This window comes from Lutjanus erythropterus, chromosome 13, assembly GCF_056507025.1.
Source record: "Lutjanus erythropterus isolate fLutEry1 chromosome 13, fLutEry1.hap2, whole genome shotgun sequence".
Taxonomy (NCBI): Eukaryota; Metazoa; Chordata; class Actinopteri; order Lutjaniformes; family Lutjanidae; genus Lutjanus; species Lutjanus erythropterus.
The window spans coordinates 36,453,539-36,479,416 of NC_139329.1; the positions used below are offsets into that span (position 1 = coordinate 36,453,539).

Sequence of the window (25,878 nt, forward strand, 5' to 3'; positions counted from 1 at the left end):
GCTTGTAATGGAGTTCTTTACTCAGGGAAAGGATATGAATACTAGATTTAGTAGTTGTTTTTATGTTTTCATATATATATATATATATATATATATATATATATATATATATATATATATATATATATATATATATGCAAATAAATAAATGCACATTTAATATTTTATACTACTTTATACCTTTTTTCCACCAAATTTCAGAAGGAAATATGGTACATTTTTACTACACTACAATTTATCTAACAATCCCAGTTTAAGAAGTTACATACAAATCACATGAACAGATTGTAATTATTATTACAATAAATAATTGTGTGCATTTTTATGGATTAAATTGTCCAACAGTATAAAAAGACATTACAATTAGCTCCATCTCGACAAACTACATTATGGTAGGTCCATACTGCTTATATTGATTCATCAGTGATAATAATCAAATATTGTAATAATTTACAGAGGCCATTCCACTTAATCGATACCTTTTCTTTTAACACTTCATCCACAGTTTGTTGATGATATTCTGTAGGCCAACTTTGAAAGCAGGGTTTACAGAGATTACACTGTGGTATTTCTACTTTTACTCAGTGATCTTAATACTCCCTCTAGAACTGCAAACATGATTTGTACACATACATATATATTTAGTTAAACAAAGCTGGTTTAACAGTGATCCTCAGCACCATGTGTGCAGCACAGGGACACAGTTTTATAAGAAGTGCAGGAGTTTCGTGTGTAAAACTCCGGGATAGTTTTCTGTATTTAGTCGGCCAACTAAAAGTCGCTTCTGGTGGGAAAGATGACAGCGTGACGTCTCAGCAGCAGCCTCTCTGAATGTCCAAGGTATGTTAAATTTATTAAGCTAATGTTATCAGATATTATCTGACTAAACCTGCCGTCCAGTAAATAGTTTAGACCTGGTAAATATGACTAACAAGTAGGAAATTAAAGCGGTGACGGCACGTTGTAGAATTAGTGTTGCTAACGGCTGCTAGCAGGTTTAGCATGATGCTAGCTGCTAAGATAACTGACTGGCTTGATGTAGGTTAGCAGTCAGTGTATTTTTTTCATGTCGTGGGATCACTTTAAGTTGTCAAACATCCACCAGATGAGGGTTTATCGTCTCTTACAGAAGATGTTTGTTGTCTGGGTGTGTTTGTTGTACAACGATTACAATAATGTGGCTGAAACGTGCTGTTATAAACAGCCATTGTCACATTTGGCCGGAGCATCAGCTTAGTTTGTGATTCATGTAGCATTGAAATTAACTAACCAAGTGAAGACCTGTCTTCTTCTTCTTCTGTGGTGTCTGAACTACATTTGGGGAACCACTGATCGAGGTTACAGACAGGGACAAATAAGTTATACGAGCACATAATCTAATGCTGACAATGACTGGTAAACGAGGTGTTTACATGGTCGCTATGGCTGTGTTACGATTCTGTAAAATATATAGGACACATATTGGACACTTTTTTTTGTTTGTTTGTTTTTTTTGTTTTCATTACCTATCTGTGCCAGACCTCAAACTCATGATCAGTGATTGTCAAGCAAAACTGCATTTTGATTCTTGTTATTATTTATGTTGTTTTGTTTATCTTTTTGAATAGGAACTAAATATATATAGAATATAATATAGATAGGTATCCCACTGCAGACTATAATGGACAAACAGTCATCTATATTGATCCTGAAAGCGTCAGTCAGTCAGTTAGTTAAGACAGTGACAAATGGCAAATGGTCTTTTAGTAATCAGTTTCAATTCTGTATATAGAGGCTACTGCATTTCTTAAAAGATTTGTTCTACTGCATATCTTAAAAAGGTTTGTTATAGAAGTAAGTATGTTTCATGTATAATCACCTGAATGTAAGAATGGTTATGTTTTTGTTATTCTAGAACAGCTGTTTATATCTGCAGAGGGTGCAGGTCCTCGTTCATGGCAGCCACCGTTTTGCACCGTCATGTTTTACAGTAGCTCAGATCTGACAAACCAAACACTGGCTTTAGATAAGGCCTTTCAATTTTCGGACTTTTGCAAGTTTTGTTGTCACCATTGGTCCTCTTACACGCTTAGAAGGGGAGAGACATAAGGTGTTTGCAATCTGCTCAGCTTCAGGTTCCACTGAATCATCCACACCGGTCCTTTAAAGTCAGCTGAGATAAATCCCTGTATGAAACAAGTCACATAGAGTCTGAGTCACACACAGACAGCAACATGAACATTTCTGCCATCATGCCAGAATACACAAATGTTTGCAGTAAATCATGGATACACCTTTGCTTCTGAATCACAAATAGACTGCATCACTACTGTAGTCTAATACCCCACTTGCATTACATATTAGTTTTGCACATTCATCTGAGTTTACAAATGTTGTAGGAAGCGGAAATCGACCCGATCCTGCAAGCTGTTCCTTATAAATTATCAATCAATACTGCCACGATTTTCATTTTCAGGCTTGCATATAGTGATAATTCATGAATACAATATAAGCACTTTCAGTAATCTTAATCTTAATCTTGTCTCAAGAACTTGTATAAATATGGTTATATTGGTTCAACAGACTCCCCCATGGATGACCTGACCAAAGCCCTCTCGGCCAGCTTCGCTGTGTCCAAGGAGCCCAACAGTACGGCCGCCCCCCACCCTCGGCTGGCCCAGTACAAGAGCAAGTACAGCGTGCTGGAGCAGAGCGAGCGGCGCCGGCGCTTCCTTGACCTGCAGAAAAGGTAAATGTCCTCACAGTTCAGTGTTTAACCTTGGAGTTTTCTTTTTTCTTTTCTTTCTTCTTTTTCCCCGCTCTTTTTAAAAATTTTGGGGGGCTTTTATGCCTTTAATTTATTGTAGTTCAGCTTTTGAAATCATGCTAAAAACAAATATCATAAATTCCTGTGGTTCATTTGCTTTCACACCACAAACGAATCGCAGCAGAGTCCCCTTAGAGGTGGACCGGGACCCATTTTTTAAAGCAGTCTCGGTCTGCATGAGGGTCCGATTGACAGTTTTCACACCAACCCAAATGAACTGCACTAACCAGGCAAATGCACCAGGGTCCATTTTACCAAACTAAACAGGTTAAGTGAGAAACCACTACTCTGTCTTGTGTACAGGTGTATTACACTCTTTTAAAATAATATCGTTGTTCAAGTATCTGAGTGTTCCCTTTTTTTCTCCATCACTAATCTCAGTAAAAGGTTAAACTACGTCAACCATGCGCGGCGTCTGGCTGATGGGGACTGGACAGGGGCAGACAGCGATGGAGAGGAGGACATGGAGAAACAAGACGAGGGGGAACGGGAGCAAGATGGCACCACAGAGGAAGAGGGGATGGAGGTTGAGAGGAGGAAGCTGCCAAGACATTACGCAAACCAGGTCAGTGTTGGTGTGTGGTTACCAAGAGATTATTATTCTTATTCATGTGTGAAGGACAGCACATTTTTGACATGTTTTCCTGTTTCCTGCATTCTTCATCTTGGCCAGCAGAGGACGCTTGAGTTTCTAGAATGACGGCCCAACAAGCCTGTTGAATGCCAGCAGATTTGACTTTATCAGTGTTGATGAATGTGACATTTTCTTATCAGAAGTCCTCTTCCTCCTCAGCTCATGCTGTCAGAGTGGCTGGTGGACGTGCCATCAGAATTGGACACTGATTGGCTGATGGTGGTCTGTCCTGTGGGGAAAAGATCCCTCATTGTTGCCTCGAAGGTAGGAACCCGTCGCTGCTCTTCTGTTGTTTCACACAATCACTCGCTGCAGTCCCTGAATCTGCGAGTTTAGGGAGGATGAGGATTATTATTTCAAAGCGCCACATTCAGAGCTATCAGTCAAAACACATTTGAGGTTCTGTGAGCTGCTTCTCTTTGGTTTTTGAGCTAGTTTCATTTTCTGCAGTTTTTGATGTGTCATCATCCAGCCCTGATCGAAAGTCTTTTCTGAACTTAATTAACATAAACGACAGCAGTCAGGATCTTCTCTAATTTGAATGCAGAGTCACGGCTGAATCAACATTTGGAGAGGATTATCGTACTCTGCCTTTATTGCTTGTAAATTCAATGTGGCATTCCTGGTATTGGGGAGAATGAGGGTGATGAGTTGTGCCGGTGAGTAAGATGAGCCACAGTGTCTCGGCAGTCCCACACAAAATTAATAATGTGGGCGAACGGTTAGGAAGAATTTTCCTGAACCTGTGACCGAGAGAACAGTAAGCCTGAGGTCAGGTTCATTATAATGCTGTGAAGATGTGTATTTGTGTATACAAGGTGCACAGTGAGTACTAGGACTGCAACTAATGATAATTTCTGATTAGTAGAGGTGGGAGTAAAAAGTCAATTCTCATAAGCTTCTTGATTCTTTATTTAAAACAGCAGAACAGAATTTTCTTTCCACTAGCTAAATGCTAACACATAATGGGGATTTCCATTAACATGCTAACAGAAATTAGCATTGTGATTGCAGTAATAGTATCTTAACAAACAGATCCATCTTACTAATCTAAACAAACTGATAGCTGCTGACTTGACATTGATAACTCAGTCTTTAGCTTTTCAACACTCGACCCTCCACTGAGAGTTGCTACGGCAACCTCAAGGGGTCAAAACTCACATTTGTGCTGTGGGCAGTTTTCAGGGGTTCTTTTCATTTTGGCCTTAAATCTTTTTTTTTTATTTATTATTATTATTATTTTCTCATGAAACTAGCTTGCTGAGCAGGAACAGCAAAATGTAGCAGTTCAGGTAACCACGGAAAGACTGACTAATATGTGATGTCGCTGTGTCTGGAAATAAGTTGACACACAGTCTCAAGAAGTGTAAGATTCAACTTGTTCACATGGTTTAGTGTATATAATATACTTATAATAATGTAATATGTAATACTTGTAGAATTGGCACCCGAGTATCATTATAGTATCGAATCAGGAGATAAATGTATCGTCCCCACCCTATCAATTAATCTGTCAATTTACTTTTATGATCATGATCAATCATTGTTGTAAAATGTCATAAAATTGTTAGTAAGTCTCTTCACAATTTCCCAGGGCTCAGAGTGACGTCTTCAGTAGTTTCTTTTGTCCAATAAACAGTCCAAAACCCAAAGATTCTTCATTTCAGGGCTGCAACTAATGATTATTTTCATTGTCAATTAATCCTCAAATCCCCAGACATCCCCAAATATATTCAGTTTACTGTCATAAAGGACTAAATAAACTAGAAAATATTCACTTTTAAGAAGCTCAAGTCAGAGAATTTTTACTTTTTTTTCTTTAAAATTTCTCAAAGCAATTAATCAGTTATCAATATAGTTGCCAGTTACTTTAAAAATCGATTAATAATCGACTAATCGTTGCAGCTCTACTTCATTTACTAGCTTCTAAGCTTCATTTTTGCGTGACTGAACCGATTAATCGATTATCCAAAGAGTTGGCAGTTAATTTTCTTGCAATCAGCAAATCCAGTGGTTCCCAAACTGTTTCTTTGCTTTGCCGAAATGAGTTCAGGCCTCTCCGACCCACAGTTATTTTCATTTAACAATATTTGGACAAGCAATTAATAAAAAAGGATTCATTATGAATTTTAGTGAAATAAATGTCAGGATGATAGCATCAGTTGTTTGATTATTGCCTTTCATACATCATCCTCTTTTAACTTTATTTCACTATATATTTCACTAATCAATTTATCGACTAATTATTGTAGCTCTAATGAATACCGCATGATTCATAAAATTAGAAGAACTTTGAGTCTGAGTTTCTATGTGAAGCAGTTTTATCAATGCAAAATTTGCAGCTCCATTCACAGCCACTGGTATGTAACTGTTTTAAACACACAGAAGATCAGACAGTAAATCTGCTTATGTTTGGTTTTTTTACAAAAAGCAAGTTGTGTCATCCAGGCAGACAAATTTTGTAATGACTGTGTGTTGTTGTGTCTCATCATTCATTTGAAAATAAGAGAAGTTGTCATCATACTGATGTTAACAGGAATTATGTCATTAGACCGTAACACTGAAACAAAAAGAAAGATAATCAGAAAAGTGAGAGACAGTCTGCCTCTACGCAGGAAAGACCCCTGGTAAAAAAAGAAGTGCACAAAGGTTGTGATTTGTGTCATATTTTCCCAGTTTTCTCTTTCTCTGGAGTGCACTTTTCTTCGTTCTGTCATTTCTACAGCTGCAGTATCTGTAGCAGTGGTTCACAGACTTGGTCAATGAAACTAAAAAAGAAGGAAGGGTCATTACATCATTAACCAACAGTCTGTGCTCTGCTTAGTGACAGACTTCGGTTGCTAGTTCCTTTATAACAGATTAATGGAGAAGCACACAAAAACATATCTATGTGGTATGATCGTCTTTGATGAAGAAATGAAAGTTGAAACAGAAAGAACACACTTCTAAGAATCCACACGATTTTCCCAAATGTGCACATTCGTACAACGTAGATATGTTTATTTCCCATAAACTTCAGTCCCTTCCTTCTTTTTTAGTTTCCTTGGGGCAGGTTCCTCAGGGCACTTACAGCACAGCTAGGCTGCAAGGAAACAACAGGATTCAGTGGTAGAGCTGCAGTCATCAGTCAACTAATTGATCAGTCGATTGTCAAAATCATTTTCTTTCAATCACTTAATCATTTAAGTAATTTTTCGAGCAAAAAAAGTCAAGCATTTCCAGCTTCCTAAATGTGATGATTTGCTGCTTTTTTCACAATAAATGAAACGTTTTTGGATTTTGGACTGTTGAATGGACTTTTTCTTGACTAAATCATTCATTTAGAAGATAATTGGTAAATTAATTGATCATAAAAACAATCTTTAGTTGCAGCCCCGTTTGGTATAAAAGCTGAAAAATAATTGATGAAGCTTTCTGAAATATTTGTGCAATAATTTCTTTGAGATTCATTGGTCTGTTTCCTCCTCTCTCCCTGTCGAGGCCACAGCATCAGGATGAGGGCTGCAATTTAAGATTATTTTCATCTGTCCGTTATTTTTGCGATTAATCGTTTGTCCTATGAAATGTTAAAAAATGTGAAAACACGGCATTCACTACTTCTCAGAGGCTTGTTTTGTCTGACAAACAGTAGAAAACCTTAAGGTATTTAATGCATGTGTGTCACATTTGACAAGAAATAGCAAATCACATCACAAAAACATTTGACTACAAAATGTTACAAATATTAAACGTTAAGATTATTAAAAAAGATCAGAACCTCTTGTCTATCGAGTGTCAGTAACCAGAGCTCTGTGTTGATTAGGTTTGGGCAATTATATTATTAATTACTTTGATTTGAAAGTAAGTTACTTTAAAATATTTCTGTCTTTGTAGAGTAATGCTTTACTTTCACCAGTCACGTTGTTTCACAGGGGGCATCCCCACAAATTCCCCTGTATTGCGACACTTTTATTCAGTGTGTCAGCTGCAGTCTTGACCTGAAGCGTTTAGTCTGTAGTGACGGTTCAGGACGTTTTTTTTTTTTTTTTATGTTGGTAATTGTCATTTTTGTGCTGCTTTATATTTTTTACCATCACTGAGGTGTTTGTTACATTTCTTGACACCAGGTATGTTTTCACCGCTTCATAAATCAGATGATGTCCTTGATAACATGTTACTTAAAGGGACGGTTCACCCAAAAATAAAAATTCAGTCATTATCTGCTCACCCTCATGCTATTTGAAGGTCAAGTTTAGTTTTTGAGTCTGCAAAATGCTGCTGTGTTGCAGAATCTCCCAAACAATTGAAGTGAATGGTGACTGTTTTTCAAATGTAAAAAAACAAAACAACAACATAAAATGCCTCCATACTGCTCGTCTGGTGTAATCCAGCTCCTGAAGCCCTGACGTGTCTTTCACTTGTGTGCACAAACCATCACACTACACACACCCCCAGTTCAGACGGTGTGCACGCACACGTGAACGTGGCTCCAAACTAAGTATCTACAGTGATGATTCAGGCTAAAAAAACGTGGTGTAAATCACATTTTTTGAGTCAGCTTGGAGACTTGGATTATACCAGAAGAGCAGTATGGAGGCATTTTAGTTTTTTTTTTCTCTTGTCTCAAAGCTGCAACATTGTTTTCCTGTGAAACTCCAGCAGCGTCCACAAAGAAAAAAAACTAAATCTGACCTGAAAGTCGGCATGAGAGTGAGTAGATATTGACTGAAATTTCATTTTTGGGTGAACTGTCCCTTTTGACACAGTAAATGCAACATTACAGAAAAACCTGTAAGAACTGCTCCGTATTATTTTGTCTCTGCTAAAAGTAATAGATTACTGTAATGTGTTGAATTCTGACCAAACAGTCCCATCTTCAAGCCTGTAAAATTATCTTTCAGTAACTTCTTGTGAAAGAAAGAACTTTGTTTTAACTTCAGGGGTTTTCCAATTTACTCTCACAGCATCGTGTATGTGTTTCTGTGGTAGTGTTGAATGTGAAACAGAAGCCTCCTTTGCCTCATGTTGTCTCAGTTTTGTGGTGTGTGAGTAAGAAGGCGTCTTATCAGCATTAGATGCAGATTACTGGTAACTCTGGTACAACATGCCTGTCTTGTCATTCTGGCCCTCGACCACAGATTTCCTCTGTTGCCACACACACATTTGTTGCTCTAGCGTCGCTGTCACTCCACGCCCTGTGATGCAACCATCTATCACATCATCACGACAGTCATCTGCTTCCTCATTCATTATTTCAGATTTCGACCTCATTGACGACAAAGCTGTGAAACACCGCGGTGCAGCGTTTTGTGCAAAGCCAGAACTGGAGACTCTTTGAAAAACAGAAACACTTCATATTTATTCGTCAGAATGACGTAATGAGAGGCTTTTTAGCTTTTTGTTTTTCCCAAGTTGCTGTGCAGCTCTGTGGGAACTTTGCAGCACTAATTCTGCCAGAAGTTACAGGCTTGATGTCTGTTTGGGACCAACTACACCAAAAATCTCCAAACTTTTCTCTGATCAGTGACTCCAGTGTTAAGTCCTGTTCTTCTGATCACCCCAGTGTCACATTGTCTTGTCAAAACAAGTACAGTATGTCACACTTTTCTATTTTAGGTGCATGAAGGCAACTCCAAATAAAATATGCACATTAATTCTAATATATTTCAAGGTGCTGAGCAATGATTTGGGAGTATTAAGTGACTAATCAGTTCAGCTCGGTTGATAATATGATTATATTGTTATCGTTTTACTAAATTATGTTGTTAAAATTAATGATTCTGAGTAAATGATCATTTAAAGTGTACTGTTAAACTATGAAATGTACTAAATGAGTTGTAACATTATTATTATTATAATTAGTTTTATATTTAGAGTTTTGTATTATGCAGGGTTCAACGCTCTTGTTTTTTTTCACATGCCTGAGTCAGAAATCTACTTGCCAGAAGTCGATCTTTACGTACTCCTGTACAAATTCTTATATTTTTCAGTGGTTATCAAATAACAACAAAGACTAAGTTCATTGTTATCTATAATCTTGATCTTGATCATTTTGTCAGTGTAGAATCCAAAGATATTCAGTCTAATATGATAATTCAGTTTACAGTTAAAATGACCGTTCTCTGGGGAGTCGCTGCCGTTGTGGTGACTCTTGTCCCTCATGTGTTGTCTCTTGTTTTGTCTTGAAGGGTTCCACTGCAGCGTACACTAAAAGCGGCTACTGTGTGAACCGTTTCCCCTCCCTGCTGCCCGGTGGGAACCGACACAACTCAGCCATGGGAAAAGGTAGGTGGGCCTGCTGACCGTGAAGCCGGGGGTTTATTATAGTGGACCAATCATGCATTTTAGCAACACAAGAAACTGGTTCGCTCACACCAGGGTTCTCCCAAGGTTTGGTAAATCTGAACTGTCCTTTTAAAACACAAAACTCACACAATAACACAAACAAACTCCTCTGTTCTGCAAAGTAAAGTAACTGATCTCACCCATGGAGTTTGGTTGGTTTGGAGAGAACAGTATTTGAGTCATGTGACGGCGGTTTCCCTGCAGAAGAGGCTGTCAGATAGCAAAGTAAAGAGGTGAAAACATTGTAAATAAAGTGCACACTTAAACTGATAATATTTTTAGGTGGTCCTTTTTTAAACTACGGCTGCGATATTATTGAAATCGCAGTATGGCCAAGTGCGGTATCCAAATTGCAGGGATGCTCTGGCCTAAAAATCATGTTCTCCAAATAAAAGAAAACATATTTGTTTGATACAGACCCCAACAAATGTTACACAATCAGGGGTTTTTCATTAAAAATGAAAATTGTAATGCAAAAATTGTATTCATATATCACAATTTCAGTCAAAATAATCACAATTTGACTTAAACTCATGGGTGCATGAACAGGTAAAAATGAGCACATTGCCAATGGGCAGCAGGTGAGAAGAATAATGTAACATACAATACAGTACTGTGTTTTTTTTTCTGTGGAGAAATCATGAAATGCAAATAATTGGGCAATATTTTTAACGTTTACATCCACAAAACCTACTCAGTCAGCAGGATTGATTTTATTGTGAAAGGCTGTGACACAATATTTGACCCCACATTCAGCCAAAATGAAGGCTAGCTGATAGCTAACATGGATGACATAAAAGAAAAACTGTGTACGTGTTGGTCAGGTCATGGGACTTAAATTAACGGTTCCAGGTGCGTCTGGATTTGACTTGGATAGAGATAATTGCGAGTAACAGGTCGGCTCTGTTACCGAGATTTGCGGCTGCAGGCAGTGTTTGACTGCGTCGTGAAGTAGCGTGGGATGATGGGAGTTGTTATCTTCACTGTTAAACAACCACCAGAGCTGATGAAAATCTGTCTGACATGACGCAGGCAGAAATCATCTCGTGGATGTGGTAATATTCAAGTTTCACATTACATTTTCTCACATTCACCGACTTCCTTTCTCACTGTCCAGCATATCCAACAAATCCTGTTTTTCAAAGTTATAGCAACTAGCAGCTAGGAAGAAACGAACTGTTACCTTGAATAAATTCCAGATTTCTATATGTTTGAGCATTGTGGGGAATATTAGGGATAATACAAGTACACAACTCAACAAAATATATAATATTTATCCAGATGTTTAAGACATTTTAATGCAGAAATGTTGCATATTATTATAGCTTTTGGTGGCTAAAAAGCCTTTTGTTGTCAGTGATACGCTGTAGGGCAGTTAAAATTTCAACTAAATGTTAATTATCAAAATAACAAAATGGTCTGCTGCAATTTTCAAATCACAGGATGCACAGTATTTGTTAAAGGTGAAATGTGTGTCAAAAAAACATTTTAAATTCAATATTGTGGTGCTGCAGAGGTGTTCTGTTCAGCTCATCATTCTGTAAGAATTATCCTTTCCTCTAATATCGCAAATGCAACATCAGCCAAAATAATTGCAAGTAGATATTTCTTCAGAATCTTTCAGCCTTTATACTTTATACTATCTATGAGCAGCTCATACAGCCTCGCGTTCAGTGATCCAGATTGTCTCTTCGAGGATGTCAGTCGAACTGAAACGCTCAGTGAGGAGTTGATATTGTAAGAGTCATTTGTAACAACAGGTTTTGCTTTTTGTTTGCTTGTGAGCGAGCTGAAATGTCTGGCAGCAGTGTTTGTGTTGTGCTGGCGGATGATGGGTGGAGGCTGGTTAAACATTGAACAGGATCTAAAAGTCGTTTATACAACCGAATATATCGGAACTTGAGAACTTTTCTGCCGCTGGTATTGATCAGTAATCCTAAAGAATCACTTGCCAGTACATCATGTTGAGGTCATTTTCTACTAAAAGTTTCCAAAAGTCTTCTTATTGCTTTTATTTATTAAATAATAGTTGAGATAATGAGTGATAATGAGTAAGATTTTTGGTTTTTGCTGTGTATCTGTATTAATAGCCCTTTGTTTGTGCCCCATGCAGACTACACGATCCTGGACTGCATTTACAGTGAGGTGGACAGAACATACTACATCCTGGATGTCATGTGCTGGAGAGGCCACCCGGTCTACGACTGCCCGGTAAAGACTGGCCTCTAATCCTCCAAGCGATCCAGGAATGCTTGTCTAATTGCCTAAGTAGCAAAGTCTGGGCCGCAGATGTGCTTTTTTTGCCACGTTGCCCATCTCATTGGCTCGGGATTGGAAAAGGGAGTTTTGTTGTTTACAGTGCTTGTTCTCTCATCAACAGACCGAGTTCCGTTTCTACTGGCTCCAGTCCAAAGTCCAGGAGGCGGACGGCCTATCAGAGATCGCCAAACGCAACCCTGTGAGTAACAACGCCAGGAATAGAGCCTCTTCATGCCCTATTTTTCCTTCCTACTTTCCAGCGCTTAGTATTGTTATTTAAGACACTGTAACATGTTTTTTCAATCTTGGGTTTCAGCATTTTGTGTTTGTTGTACTTTATGCTTTGCTGCACCACATATGGGATAAATAAAGTCCTGAATTTGAACCTAAACCTCCCCAGGGGAAAATGAGACAAAGAAAAATTAAAGGGAAACTCCCATCACCGTCCTCACCCCTAATTGTGCCCTTAAATGTTTATTACACACAAATCTTGAAGATTAAGGTGCAGTTTGAAGGCCTGAGTGAACTCTGAGTTCAAGATCCACCTCGTAATCTTCAGTGTTTGTGCGGCGCAGCCCAGTAGGAGTTAAATCAGGCTTAGTCCTTGTAGAGTAACCTCACCATTGGAAAGCAATTTCTCACATTTGACAAGAAGATAAATTGTGTTTGGACCTAACGAGGTGGTGCTCTGGTTTTCTTTGCTCCTACAGTTCCGGTTTGTGAGCCTCCAAAGCACCGACTGCACGGCAGAGTCGATTCAGAAAGCCCTGGCAGCAGAGTACAGCTTCAGCGTAAGAAAACTTCTCCTGTCAAACACCTGCAAGTAGTGTTGGAGTCAGATAAATGCTAAAACTGTGAGGTGTACTGGTGCTGTTGGGAGATAATTACTGACCCCAGATAGACATTTTGTGTGCATTAAATGGATGCTTCAGATTATTTAATGTGGTTGTATGAGGTAATTATTGATAGGGAGCACCTACAGTAGCTGCAGGTCGACATTAGGGTTGCAGAGTTTGTGTATTTTCCTTAATATAATTGTAATAATGGTGTAATAATATTAATAAGATACAAAAAACACTTTACTGTAGGTAATACACTGACTATTGATAAGTAATTATTTAAATTTAGATATCTAAATTGTACATTTTTGGCTGCAGGTGGATGGCCTCCTGTTCTACCACCGGCAGACCCACTACACCCCCGGCAGCACCCCTCTGGTGGGCTGGCTCCGCCCCTACATGGTCACCGATATCCTGGGCATGGAGGTTCCCGAAGGGCCCCTCACCGCCAAGCCCGGGTACGCCAGCCACCAGCTGCAGCAGATCCTGGAGCACAAAAAGACATCGAGCGAAGTCCGCCCGGCCAACAGGAGCGGCGGCTACGAGCTGGAGTACCTGTCCACCCCGAGCCAGGACAGCGAGGACACTGTGAACTTTCTGAATCAGAAGCCAATAAGAGAAGCGCACATGGAGCTCTGAGTGGGAGGCTTAACGAGATGCAAATTGCTAACTCAGTGTTTCTGAGTGGCGGCGGCCCACATATGGCTCTTTAGAATGTCTTTTGAATGCTTTTGCTGATCTGACCAATTGGAAAGCATGGCTAATTCTAATCCGGCACTGCACAGGACGCCCTCAGAGTGCAGATTAGTAGAGCTATGCTATATACATGTGTTATATACGGCTCAAAACTCAAGTGTGCCATTTACATCTCTTCTCCTCCAGAACAGGTCAGCTTCTCTGAGATGCACAGTATTTAACCACTGTAACTACTTTCATAACACCGTACATAACGAGGACGGGAGGTTTCTTATGTGAGATCTACAGCAAAGCACAGTGCAGTGATTTTTTTGTGGTCAAGTGTCACTTTGCTGCTCTGCACTTCTTGCACTTAACCGGATCTCACATAAGAAACGTCTTGTCCGTGTTCAGTTGTCTGCAAGTTTTATTTTTCTCCAGTTATCACTGATGCTGAATGTTTTGGAAGTTTCACCCTGTGAGCTGAGACCGTGCTGAACAGCACTGACATGGACTTTTACAATTTAATGTTAAATTTAAAATGTTTTAAAGTGTATGTTTCTAAATAAATGTTTTTTATTGGCTTACACTGTCTGTGCACTGTGTTCCTACAGCTTTTTGGATTCATGCCTTTTATTTTTTTTAGAGCTGCAATGACTAATCGATTATTAATTGATTATTTTATTAATTGCCAACTATTTTGATAATCAATTTGAGTACTTTTTTTGGATAAAAAATGTCCAAAGTCTCAACAATCAACAGAAAATGAAAATAATAATTATTTGCAGTCCTTATTTTTTTCAAACATTTGTTTTAGACTCATTTCAATCCTCTAGGGTAGAAATCATAGATTTCAGTAATTCTCACTAATGCATGACTCATGATGATTCAATTCATAAATTAATGGTGTATCATGAATTCCTGTCGCTCATCGTTAACAAACGATGGAGCCGCTGTGACTTCATGTGATTATTCCTCACTTAATGGATCATCAGTCGAGGAAAAGTCAGGTGGCGTCGTGTTTGGGTAAAAGCTGACTTGGTAAGTTGTTGAGATGGTGAGGACACTGTCCTTTTTCCTGATCGGGTGAACTGTCTGGTAGCATCACAGACAGGGTTTAACATTAATACTGGACAGGTTGTCTGCTTTTACACAGAGGTGATACAGTTCTGGTGATGCTTATAATAAAGTGTTACCAATTTTTATTGTATTGTTACGACCCCTAGCTCGTGGTGGAAAGGGAAGCAACACAAACCAGCTGTAGTTGTTAAAAAATAGTTATTTATTAATAGTTTGTAAATAGACAATAGACTGTTCCTCGGCAGATTGTTCAAGATTAAAGACATATTTATTGTCACACCGGTTATACAGGTGCAATTGTGTGGAAAAAGTTAGAAACAGAAACACAAGTAAGTAATGAAACACAGAACTAGAAATAGAATAACAATAAAAAACAAAGATAAAATATAAAATGATAGGATGTGCATTTTTTAAACAAAATGTACAATACTGAGAAAAAAACAAACTATTGACATATAAACGTACACTAATATTTAGCAGATGAATATTTTTATAAAATAGTGAAGGTTGTGTAGTTTATATTGCACTCGTGTGGGTCTGAGCGTGTGTTTGCTGCATATAGTCATTGTTCAAACATTACACAGGGGTTGGATTGTGTTGTGTGTGAATGTTGATTATTTATTTATTTTATTTAAGAATCTTTTGTCCTGGGTAAAGAAGCTGTTCCTTCATCTGCTTGTTTATTTCTTTAGACTTCAACAAAAGCAAGAACAGAAATTTGAGAGATTTGTAACATTCTTATTTAATTGAATTCTGTTTTGTTTTGTTTTTTGATACAAACATTTGCATTCGACTGGGAACCAGCAGGGGTCTTTCAGTGGATTTTAAGGGGTCGAGGAACAGAATTTTAACTCATTGCTTTTTTTTTTTTTTTTTTTTTTCAGAACAAGGGAAGAAACAGATTATGATTCTTACTGATCCTGGTTTGATGATAGATCGACTTTAGAGAAGTTATTATTGCTGAAGGGGATTCCTCAAGACAAAAAGGGGATCCATGGTCTAATGTGGAACTATTGTGAGGATCCTTGACATGAAAAAAGTGTAGGAACCCCTGCATCAGACCATTCACAAACATGAACATGCAAATTTAGCCTAAGTCCATTAATAAATAGTGGTGGTTCTGTGATAAAAATGATTCTTATACATTTAGCTTTATAAATAAGCCACTTTTATATAGTATAAAATATGTTTATACAACAAAAAGTTCAAAGTTGCATTGACTCGAGCTTTTCAAACCTCTGCACAGGCCTCAGACTTGACTGTGCATGAATGTTAAGTGCACGTAGCTGATGTTCCAGTCTATGGTAAGCCATGAGTCATACTGCTGATACGGGCGCTGATCAGCAGAATTCATGAGCATCTCTTCCCCTCTGCACTGAGCGTGCTCTCTCTCTCTGTGCCATTTGCGTAACTGTGAAGAGCTGGGCGGAAACTGTCAAACAGGAAAAGACGTGAAAGTGTCTGGCAGGGCTGTGAACTTAAGTTTCGGTGACCTGTACCAACACATCCTCTGAGAGAGAGAACACCTAAGAATAATTTCCCTCACCAGATGTTGGCTTGCATGAAGCACTTTACAATTTTGAAGGAAGGGAGGCAACCTGGTTCTCTTTTTCCTTTTGTTTCCCTGTTTTTCATGAGAATGCACTTTTGAATTAACGTTAAATCCGCTGTTTTTAAACTCCTTGGATCTGTGTCCACTTTACTTTTGTGCAATTAGTAATGGCAGCTGAGGGACTAGTGGTATCTCTAAAGGAACCAACCACCCAAAAACATATTCTGAATTTGATACAGGTCATGTTTACAGCCTATGTTGTTTGGATATTCTGAATTTAGTATTTTCTGATCAAGACATGTGGAATGCACAAGTATTAGTCAGGATTTAGGAGCATTTTTGGACATGTATATACAGCACATTCAAAATATGTGTCTCAGCAGGGTTTTTACTGCAGTTTGCAAAGCTGCAGTAGGATGCATGCACAAAAGAAAGTATCACATCACAGACCTTTTCAAGAAAGTGGATAAATGATTGATTGTGAGGCCTCTTGGTGTTTGCATGGTCCAGCAGCCATTGCAAACTTGAAAATGAAAAATACTACGCACGGCTGCATGTAAACAGTACTATTAATGGAATATGGTCACCATTTACTTCAATTGCTTGGGAGATTCTGCAGCATTTTAAAACAGAATTTTTGGACTAAGTTTGACATTTGGACATACATACATGGCCAAAAGTCAGTGGACACCTGACCATCACATCTAAATGAGTTTGCTGGACCCCCATCTGCTGTTATGATGGCTGTCACTCTTAAGGAGCAGATACATATTCCCAGTATTCCCTGGGGTTGAGGGCTTTGTGCATGCCTCCACACCAAACACATCTAACCACATCTATGGACCTTGTTTTGAGCACAGGAGCATGGTGGGACAGCAAAGGGCCGTCCCAAAGTGTTGCCACAAGGCTGGAAACATCTGCTTAAATGTCTTTGAGGTACGAAGGTGGACAGTTCGGGGATGATTCCTGTCTGTTTGCTGATGTAGACTTCATGGATATGTGCTGGATTTTATGTTAGCATCGAATGTGACTGAAATACCTAAACTCATTAGGGGGCGTCCACTCACTTTTGGCTATACAGTATTTCAGTATACAGATCTATCAATGGAGGGTAAAATTTTAGTTGGCTAAACAGCAAACATATTGATGTTCTGTGAAATCATATAGTAAAAACTGAACACAGAAAAAACCATAGTTATCTTCACCCCTGCAGCCTCAGCAGACCAACATACAAAGACAAAGACAAGTTGTGTCTTCTGTTTGTGCCACTATTCACTTTTTCTACACTGGAAAAAAAAATCTTGTTTTCTCCTTTTCTTGCTCTTACGATGGTATCGGTATTGCTCTCACCACCTACTCGGAACATCACCAGGTGAAAATAACATGTTCACAACCTTTCTGTGGGGATTGTTGTAACTCATTCTGGGAAACGTGAGATCTCTAACCGAAGTGGAGGACGGTGCACCATACAGCTAAAGGAAACTCTGTATACCACAACTACTTAATCTCATCACACAGTGACTCTTGAAAAAAAAATCACAGATCGGCTTGGATGCACCAACCAGCATTAATTTTTGAACCAGATTAACTTTAAATTATGCTGCGCTAAAAGTTCAATCTTCTTTCTGAGAATGAAGATCCTCGAAAAAAATTGTGGGACAGACTCAAACCAACTGACTTTTATGCCTCTTCTTTCTTTCACTCCAGTTGATAATTCAGCCAACAAGTTTTCTCAAAGGAGAAATTGGAGTTTCTCGAATCATCATGAGTAGGGTAACTAGGCAAGCTAACTTAGTTTAGTTAATATTTTAGCTAACTAGCAAACAATGTAACTGTTTTTTGTTTGTTGTTGTTGTTTTTTTTTTTACTTTTTAGCATGCTAGCAGGAGCAGCTGAAAGTTAACTTAAGTTAAATTTATTTATTTATTTTAAGTTAGGTAAGCATCTCCATAAACTAGGCAAGCTCGATTTTTGCTAGCTAGCAAACAATATAACATTCTCTTAACCTCTTACTTAGCTAGCAGTTATTTTTTACTTTTTAGCATGCTAACAGACAATGCAACATGTTGTTAAGGAATATGGTGCCGCTGAAAGTTAACTAGCTAGCTAGCGAACAATATAATGTTTAGGGGTGTTTTTTTGTTTGTTTTTTGGTAGCTTACAAACTATAAAACGTTTAACCCTTTAGCTAGCTTGAAAACAATCTTTGTTAGGAGGAATATAGAGCAGCAGAGAGTTAACTGTTCCAGATTTACTACACTGAGATCAATTGTTAATTGTGCAACAGAGTTATTCTTAGCTATAATTTAAAATCTGGATTTAGGCAAGTAAATTTTTCTAAACTCTTCTTGGAACTAATTTCAAATCAAATTAATCTTTGTTGGTGCCACGTAATATAAGAGTGGTTGAATTTGCTACAGATGGTACACCAGAAAAAAAACATGTTTCCATGTAGTCTTGGTCAAACCTCCCATTGTTTCATTGCATCTGTGGTCAAAACATGCAAACATATGCCAGATTTCTGCAAAAAGGTCAAAAGTATTCAACTGTTCCAGACTTCTAGTATTTCAGAACAAGTTGTATGTTCATCAAGTACAGTCGGATGTTTTTTCTTTCACATTGAGTCAACCCTAAACCGAGAGTCCTGTCAAAGAGAGCAAAGTCAGGTATGTGGTTACTGCAAGAATTCTGCTATTAGTCAGCAACACAATCACTTTCCAGGAACTGAGCACTGTGCACTGAGCGCGCCCAGTCTCCCACATACACACACACACACACACATACGCACGCACGCACGCACGCACGCACGCACGCACAAGTTGGTTACTTCAGGCATCTCTGATCTCTAAGAAAAAGCTGTCACTAGACTTCTGGGGAGAAGAGCAGGTTTGTGTTTCTTATGCAGCTCTTCAGCATCTGTCAGACAGATGATGTTTAGCCTACATTTTTGGTAAACACTTCTGGTATTGATGCCTGAAAAAAATGAAATGAGATGCATATGAGTCCACACAGGGCTGTAGCCAGGATTTTTAAATTCCACTGAAGAAATCTGGAGTAGTCAGCAAAGTTACTAAATATGTCAATTGTGATTAAATAGTGATAAAAATGATGCCACTTTCTTGTCTGTGAGGTAAATATAAGCTACAGCCTGCAACATAACTAATGTTAAAATGTATTTTGAAATTGTAATCCTGTTTATAATCCTCATTTTTACTAATGTAACTGTAATCTTATTTTTTTAAACTGTGATGTAATGTAACTTTCATTAAATTTTGTATCCTGATTACATAGTCCTGTTACATGTCATGGCTTACTACCCAAGCCTGCTTATTTTAACCGAAACCATCATCTGTGATCTCAAAACTAAACCTTTCATGTTAACCATGTGTTTAATTGCGTTACCATGGTGACAAAGATCGCCTGACTCTCCACAGAAGTCGGTGGGAAAGTTTTCTGAAAGTTAAAAGTTGTGTTATTTGTAACACAGAATGAAGAAACTGGGTTGAAGATTTTCACGCAGCCTTTTAGTCACTGGACTTATTGTATGGGGCCTGAAGTGGCCCATGTTGAACCACGAATGACCTCACATCATTGGACAACATCTTGGAGGAAACAGTTTGTCTGTTTGTTTGTTTTAGCTATGAATAACTCGATCTCCCTCTCCAGCTTTTACTAACCAGAGTGGGTTAAATCAGGCCTTCATCTCTTAAATGTTTAATGCGCTCAAAGACTTTTTCTTTTTTTCCTTTGGTCAGAGTTGACATTACGTGGGCAGGGCTAAAGGCTTCACCAATCACATTTTCCCAAATGACATGATGTCAGCTGGTTTGACAGGAAGTCTATTGTTGTCCACTCCCTTTTCCCTTTGGTTTTCAAGTCAGACTTTCTCACGCCTCATTATTTACAGTTCCCCTATTGTGGGGTCTTTCTTTTTGTGGAAAGAGAAATACACACAGCATGTGAATGTACCTATAACTTCCGACCTTTTCTTACATAAACACTCGGAGTCACAGAAATGAGCAGACTAACTGTCTCAAAAGGCAGGGAAAGCCAGATATCTACGACGTGAGGGTTAACACAACATTCAGAAAACTTCTCTCCCTGTTTTGCATTAGATTACTTTTAGAGCCTCATTAAAAACACATCAAGGTACGAATTAAAGGCCATCAACAGTCTTGCAGGAAATGCAATCTCCTGACTGCACTTGAACTCACCTCCCTGCTGAAACATATCTGCAGGCTATAATATTCCTGTCGAGACCTGCAGTGTGTTGGTGGGTCATATTACAGTGACTTTATCGTACTGTCGGGTATTTTCTGTTTCCTATGATGTCATGCAATTCCTGTAAAGCGTACCGGGTTATAATGTAGCCTGGGGGATGCATGAGTCGAGAGTTTCACTAATTAAATTGCTATTCTTGCAACCAACTATTACAGAAGGGCCCGCTCCTATAATTAGTTATTTCCTCTCACTTTATTTTATGCATTAGTAATGTGCAATGGTAGTTTGGAGAGTGATGTAGACCTACAGATCATACAAACAGCTGCACAAAACAGAATAATTTAAAATATCTAGACTACAGTAGACACTCTTCAGATATGTTTTAAAGGGACACTTCACCCCAAGAATTAAAAATACATATGTTTCTTCTTACCTGCAGCGCTATTTAACAATCTAGATAGTTTTGGTGTGAGTTGCAGACTTTTTAAGATAACCAACGTGTCTATTTCCAGAAATCATGATGCGGTTACTAAAGATGATTCACAGACCTTGTTGTGAGCACAGGCAGTGACGTCACCCACAGGTTTCTGAAGCTCAAATTGTGGACACTCTCACCAACCGTCCCTGACCCCATCTAACTCGCAGCTAACCCAAAAATGGACAAAGATGTGGAGCGTGAATGGAGCAGCACGGTCAAATGAAGCAGCTAGCTAGCAGTTAGCCACGTGTGATTGTCACAAGCTTTGATATATGTTAAAGTGACGACTAATGCAAAAATTCACCACTTGTAATGTTATCCTGAGCCAGGAAATTAGCTACAGAGACCAAAAGTGGCTGTAAACATGTTTATTTCTGCTATAAAGTTTGAGGAACTGCAGTTTTTGGCACTCCTGAGTTAGCTTTACGTTTCACCCCTGGAGTTTGTCACAGCGGACAGTGGATCTTTCTACCAAACTACACCCGCAAATCGTATCACCTCGCAAAAGGAAGTGTGCATCTACTCATGGACGAGGGGTTAGGACACTATCGATGTTTGCATCCGGCGCCGTCATGAGCATGAGCCTCTGGTCCATGAGGAGATGCACGCCTCGGTCTGCACGGTGAAACAGTTGGCGCGTGTAGTTTGGTAGAAACCCAAAATGGTGATTTTCCTGTCTGGTTTCCTGTTTTTATGAATGAAGGCAGGGGTCGTGAGCTTTCTTCATTTTCTGGTCTTAACCACCAGGGGGTAGAGCAACATGCAGAAAGAGTAGCCTCCAGTCAAGCAGGGCTGTGTGTGTGTGAGTGTGTGTCTGTGAAAGTGTGTGTGAGTGTGTTTCCCTCACAACATAAAGGTGACGTTCAGGGCGAAAGAAAACAGTTTCCGTGTGAAACTGTGCACAAAAAGGACTGTGGATTATCTTATACTGGGGAGAAAGCAGACTAGCCATCTAGATGATCGATGGCACAACAGTTTAGAGGAAAAATATGTTTTATTTCATAATCTGTTATAAAAAAAAAAGTTCTAATATGTTTTGTTTCCATTAAAGAAGTTCAATAAAGTCCTTACAAATTCTTAAAATTCTTTCAGTCTCTTATTCCCACTGGACACTTCAAGGTTCTGCATCACATTTGTGTAAGTTGCAGATTTCACCAGGATTGGCTTCCAAATTGGCTTTGATGTCACAAAATCAAGCTTGTAAGTGTGTTTCTTAAAATACTAGTTACACATTTTTGGAAATTATACTTATTTGCTTTCTCTCAGAGGATTGGGGTTTTGTCATAGAATGGTACCAAATATTTTTCAGCCAGTGGTCTCAGCTCACTGAGTTATACAGATGGTATGTTGTTGGCTCTGGGTTCATTGTATTTTTCATTTCTTTTTCAGTTTTCAGCTGTATTCCTGCTACATTTCAACCATAAATCCATTTTCTTGGTTTTCATCCGTCATTCAGTACCAGACTGGCCTCCCACGCACGGTGAACGTGTCCTCTGCAATACTCCAAAGTACCTCTAGGAGTACTAGGACCTCTGTTTGAGAAATCTAAGCCATAGTTACATCAGCTAACTCTCGGCAAGAAAGGGAAAAGGTCTTAGCAATATTCCCCAAAATTTCTAACTTTGGTCAGAAGTTAAATGCAGATGAATGTCAAACTCTGCACGTGACATAAAATTAAGATTTCAGCCAAACATAAATGAAATAAAAATATAGGCCTAATAAAAATATATGTATACACTAAGTGGAAGAAGCCTTCAGTTAAATAAGTCAGTGGTTCTCAAACAGAGGTCTGGGGACCCTCAGGGGTCCATGGCACTCTGCCAGGGGGTACATTCATTTATTTAAATTATCATGATGTTTAAAAAAGGATTTATTCATTTATTCATTTACAAAAGGCTGATTGCTATTATTAGCAATCGTTATTTATTTGCGCAAACTATTTCCTCGTCCACAAACTGTTTTTATAGGCCTTGCAATTCCATGCTATTATTGTTTTTTGTTTCTTTCTTTTGTTTGTTTTAGGCTTACGTGTGTCACAGTTGTGTGTGTGCTTTAAACTATATAGTTTTAGATATATTTTCTATTTAAAATTGTCAGCATCCACATTTTATTTTATGTATGCAGTAAAATGCATGTTTACATTGCGCAAATATTTTTTAATTCGTGTCTAATATCTTTCTAACACGTTTCTTGTGTGTTGTTCTTTCACATAACTAAGTATAAGTCTGAATATAATGATATTAATTATTCTAAGTGACATACATGAGGCTGTATATTTTCTATCTTTTAATCTCTGGTATATTTAACTAAAGCTGCAAAACAGGATTTGAGAGGGAGGAGACTTCAGTTTAATGTGTGTAAGTTATTTTAGTTTTTATTTTTCAGAGTCATAATATAACTTTTCAGTCCTGTTTTCCTCCTCGTACCTCCAGATGCAACCTGACACTCAAAATGGTGATTTTCCTGTTTGGTTTCCTATTTTTATGAATGAAGGCGGGGGTCGTGAGCTTTCTTCATTTTCTGGTCTTAACCACCAGGGGGTAGAGCAACATGCAGAAAGAATAGCCTCCAGTCAAGCAGGGCTGTGTGTGTGTGTGTGTGTGTGAGTGTGAGTGTGAGAGAGAGTGTGTGTGAGTGACTGTGTGTGTGTGTGTGTGTGTGTGTCTCCCTCACAACATAAAGGCGACGTTCAGGACGAAAAACTTGCAATTCATGGCATGGAGGAGTCAGCGGGCAGCCGCAGCCCTGTGCTCTGTGTCAGGTTAGGTGGATGAGGAGCAGATCAGGGTCTGAAGACAACGAAGCTGAAAAAGCCTCGTCTCGCTGCTCGAGTCTTGTCCTCTTTATTTTTTTTTTTATTTTTTGTCTCCCCTCTCTGTCTTCTTTTTCTTGTCCTCGCTGAAATCTGACACAGAACATCCGCGGCTTCCCCCCCTCACACTTCGGACGGCAGACCGAGGCTCAGAAAATAACCAAGACCGAGAGACATTTAGCTCGTTCTGCAGATGAATTCAACTTTGAGCGAGAGGGACAACCCCTAGCCCCCGTTTTTACACGAGGGACAGACGCACAGACATCTCCGTCATCTCCCCACTTCATGAAAAGGAGGTCTCTTCTCGGCAAAAGGTGATCAGAGAACCGACGGGGGGAACCATGGCAGCTACTTTATCGGCGGAGGAAGAGCAGGTAGGCCTTACAAAGACTCTTTAAGCTCTGCTTTCTGTGCTTCATCGCCCCGATCGCTGCAGCCTCGGCCCTACCTGGAGCTGTTTTCGGCCCTGCGCACCGAAGCGAGCGGCGACGGCGGTGCGCAATGGATTCGTTGCGAAATGGTCCCGAAAGCGGAGCGGAAATATTGTATCGATTTGTGGCGCTTTATTGCGCTCGTTGCATCACTGTCAGTTCCTCTCCGGTGGATCGGCTCGAGTGTTGCGAAACAGGCCGAGTTATGAGCCTCCGCAGCGGTGAAAAATCTTCATGTTAGCGGGGGACAGGCGGTGATATTACACCGGGGGAAGTTGTTGGGAGGTGGGGGGGAAGAGAGAGCTGGAAACGCTGTCTGGTTCCACATTTGGTCCATTCAGGAATGTATACACTAGGAACTTGGTTTATACTGACGTGCTACTGATGTGGCCACGAAAAACTGCGTGAACGGTGCCATAATTCACACATTTAAACCAGAATCAAGGGTAGGAAATGCTTTTCCCTTCATTTTTTAGGTCTTAGTAAAGTTTAAATGAGTATATAGTATGACTGAGGTGAAAACAGGGCAGGGCAGTATGGACAAAAGTACAAATATCATAATACTTTTTGACCAAATACCTCAATATAGGCTATCGATGCTCTTTTAATTTTAAATGATCTACAGCTATGATAATCCAGACTATAGTGCTCTTGAATATTTGATTAACTTCATGCATTTTTTTAAATAAACATACAGGAGTTTTGCAGATCACTTTCTGAGATTACATCTTTTCTTCTGGAACTAAATTCTGCAGAATTAAAATCACTTAAAAGAGGAATAAGATTCTGGATTATTCTGACTGTTTTTCCCTGATGCCTTCTTTTAAATATATTTGCATACCCCTGTTTTTCCTCCTCCATCTATCTCCACATTTAATTATTCACTCTTTTATGTTTCTTTTTCTCTATTTCTATTGTTACATACATACATACATACATACATACATGTATTGCAGCCTACCTGTTTCTTGTTCATGTCAATAAAAGAAAACAACAACTAAATATTAATTGGACCCGACTGATTCTGGGTTTTTAGGGACCAATGCTGATACTGATATGCGGGAACAGCACTTGTGACAGGGTTATGTAATGGAGACAGACTATTTTACCGTTTAACAATAAACTTTATTGTCTAAAATAATATGAGCACACTGAAACAAACTTTTACTGGTATTTGTTAATAATTATATATAACTATAAATAAAAAACCCCCCCACAAATATAGCAAAACAGAAATCTGGAATAAGAAAATGATCAAATATACACAGAATGCTGCGTATAAAGCAAACAAATGAAAACAATCTGTGTTGTGTTTTGTCAAAAAAAAAAATCTTTTTTATCTAGTCGCATATCGGACAACATATGCTGATATTGGGCCGATAGTATCAGTTGATAGATATATCGGTCGGGCTGTAATGTCAGCGAAACTCACAATAGTACCACAAGAAAAAGTAGAATAGTCATCACGAAATTAAAAACCAAAGAATGACAGCTTGAAAAAAAAAGTCTGTTATTAAAGCTGCTACAGGGAACTTTTGTGTTGTGTTGATTTTTGAGACCCCTGCGGACGAACGTGGTAGTGCTTCCACCGTCATAACCACAAAATATAATGTCAGAAATAAACTTACCTGAATTAAAAACTCATCCTGCTTCTTTTTAACTGGCTGTGAAAATGTAAACAGTCTCATTTCATCTGATTTCATGTTGTGATATTTGATTTTGTCCATATTATTCAGCCCTGCATACTATAATGTGAAATCTCTATGA

The 25,878-nt window shown here is 38.8% G+C and overlaps 2 protein-coding genes across 2 annotated transcripts in view; both read left to right on the forward strand.

The window, feature by feature from the left end:
• Window positions 1-689: 689 nt before the first annotated feature.
• snupn (snurportin 1) lies at window positions 690-13,737 on the forward strand. Its single transcript, XM_084734777.1, has 9 exons — window positions 690-840; window positions 2,563-2,728; window positions 3,188-3,371; window positions 3,600-3,704; window positions 9,608-9,704; window positions 11,878-11,975; window positions 12,145-12,222; window positions 12,734-12,814; window positions 13,181-13,737. Exons 2-9 carry the CDS (start codon window positions 2,571-2,573, stop codon window positions 13,499-13,501), a joined length of 1,122 nt encoding a protein of 373 aa, XP_084590903.1. The 5' UTR covers window positions 690-840; window positions 2,563-2,570; the 3' UTR covers window positions 13,502-13,737.
• Window positions 13,738-23,506: 9,769 nt separating this feature from the next.
• Window positions 23,507-25,878, forward strand: part of ptpn9a (protein tyrosine phosphatase non-receptor type 9a) — a 38,904-nt gene continuing 36,532 nt past the window's right edge. Inside the window, exon 1 of the mRNA XM_084733999.1 lies at window positions 23,507-24,054. Within this exon, the coding sequence (XP_084590125.1) occupies window positions 24,022-24,054 (33 nt within the window). The 5' untranslated portion in view covers window positions 23,507-24,021. The remainder of the gene's footprint in view (window positions 24,055-25,878) is intronic.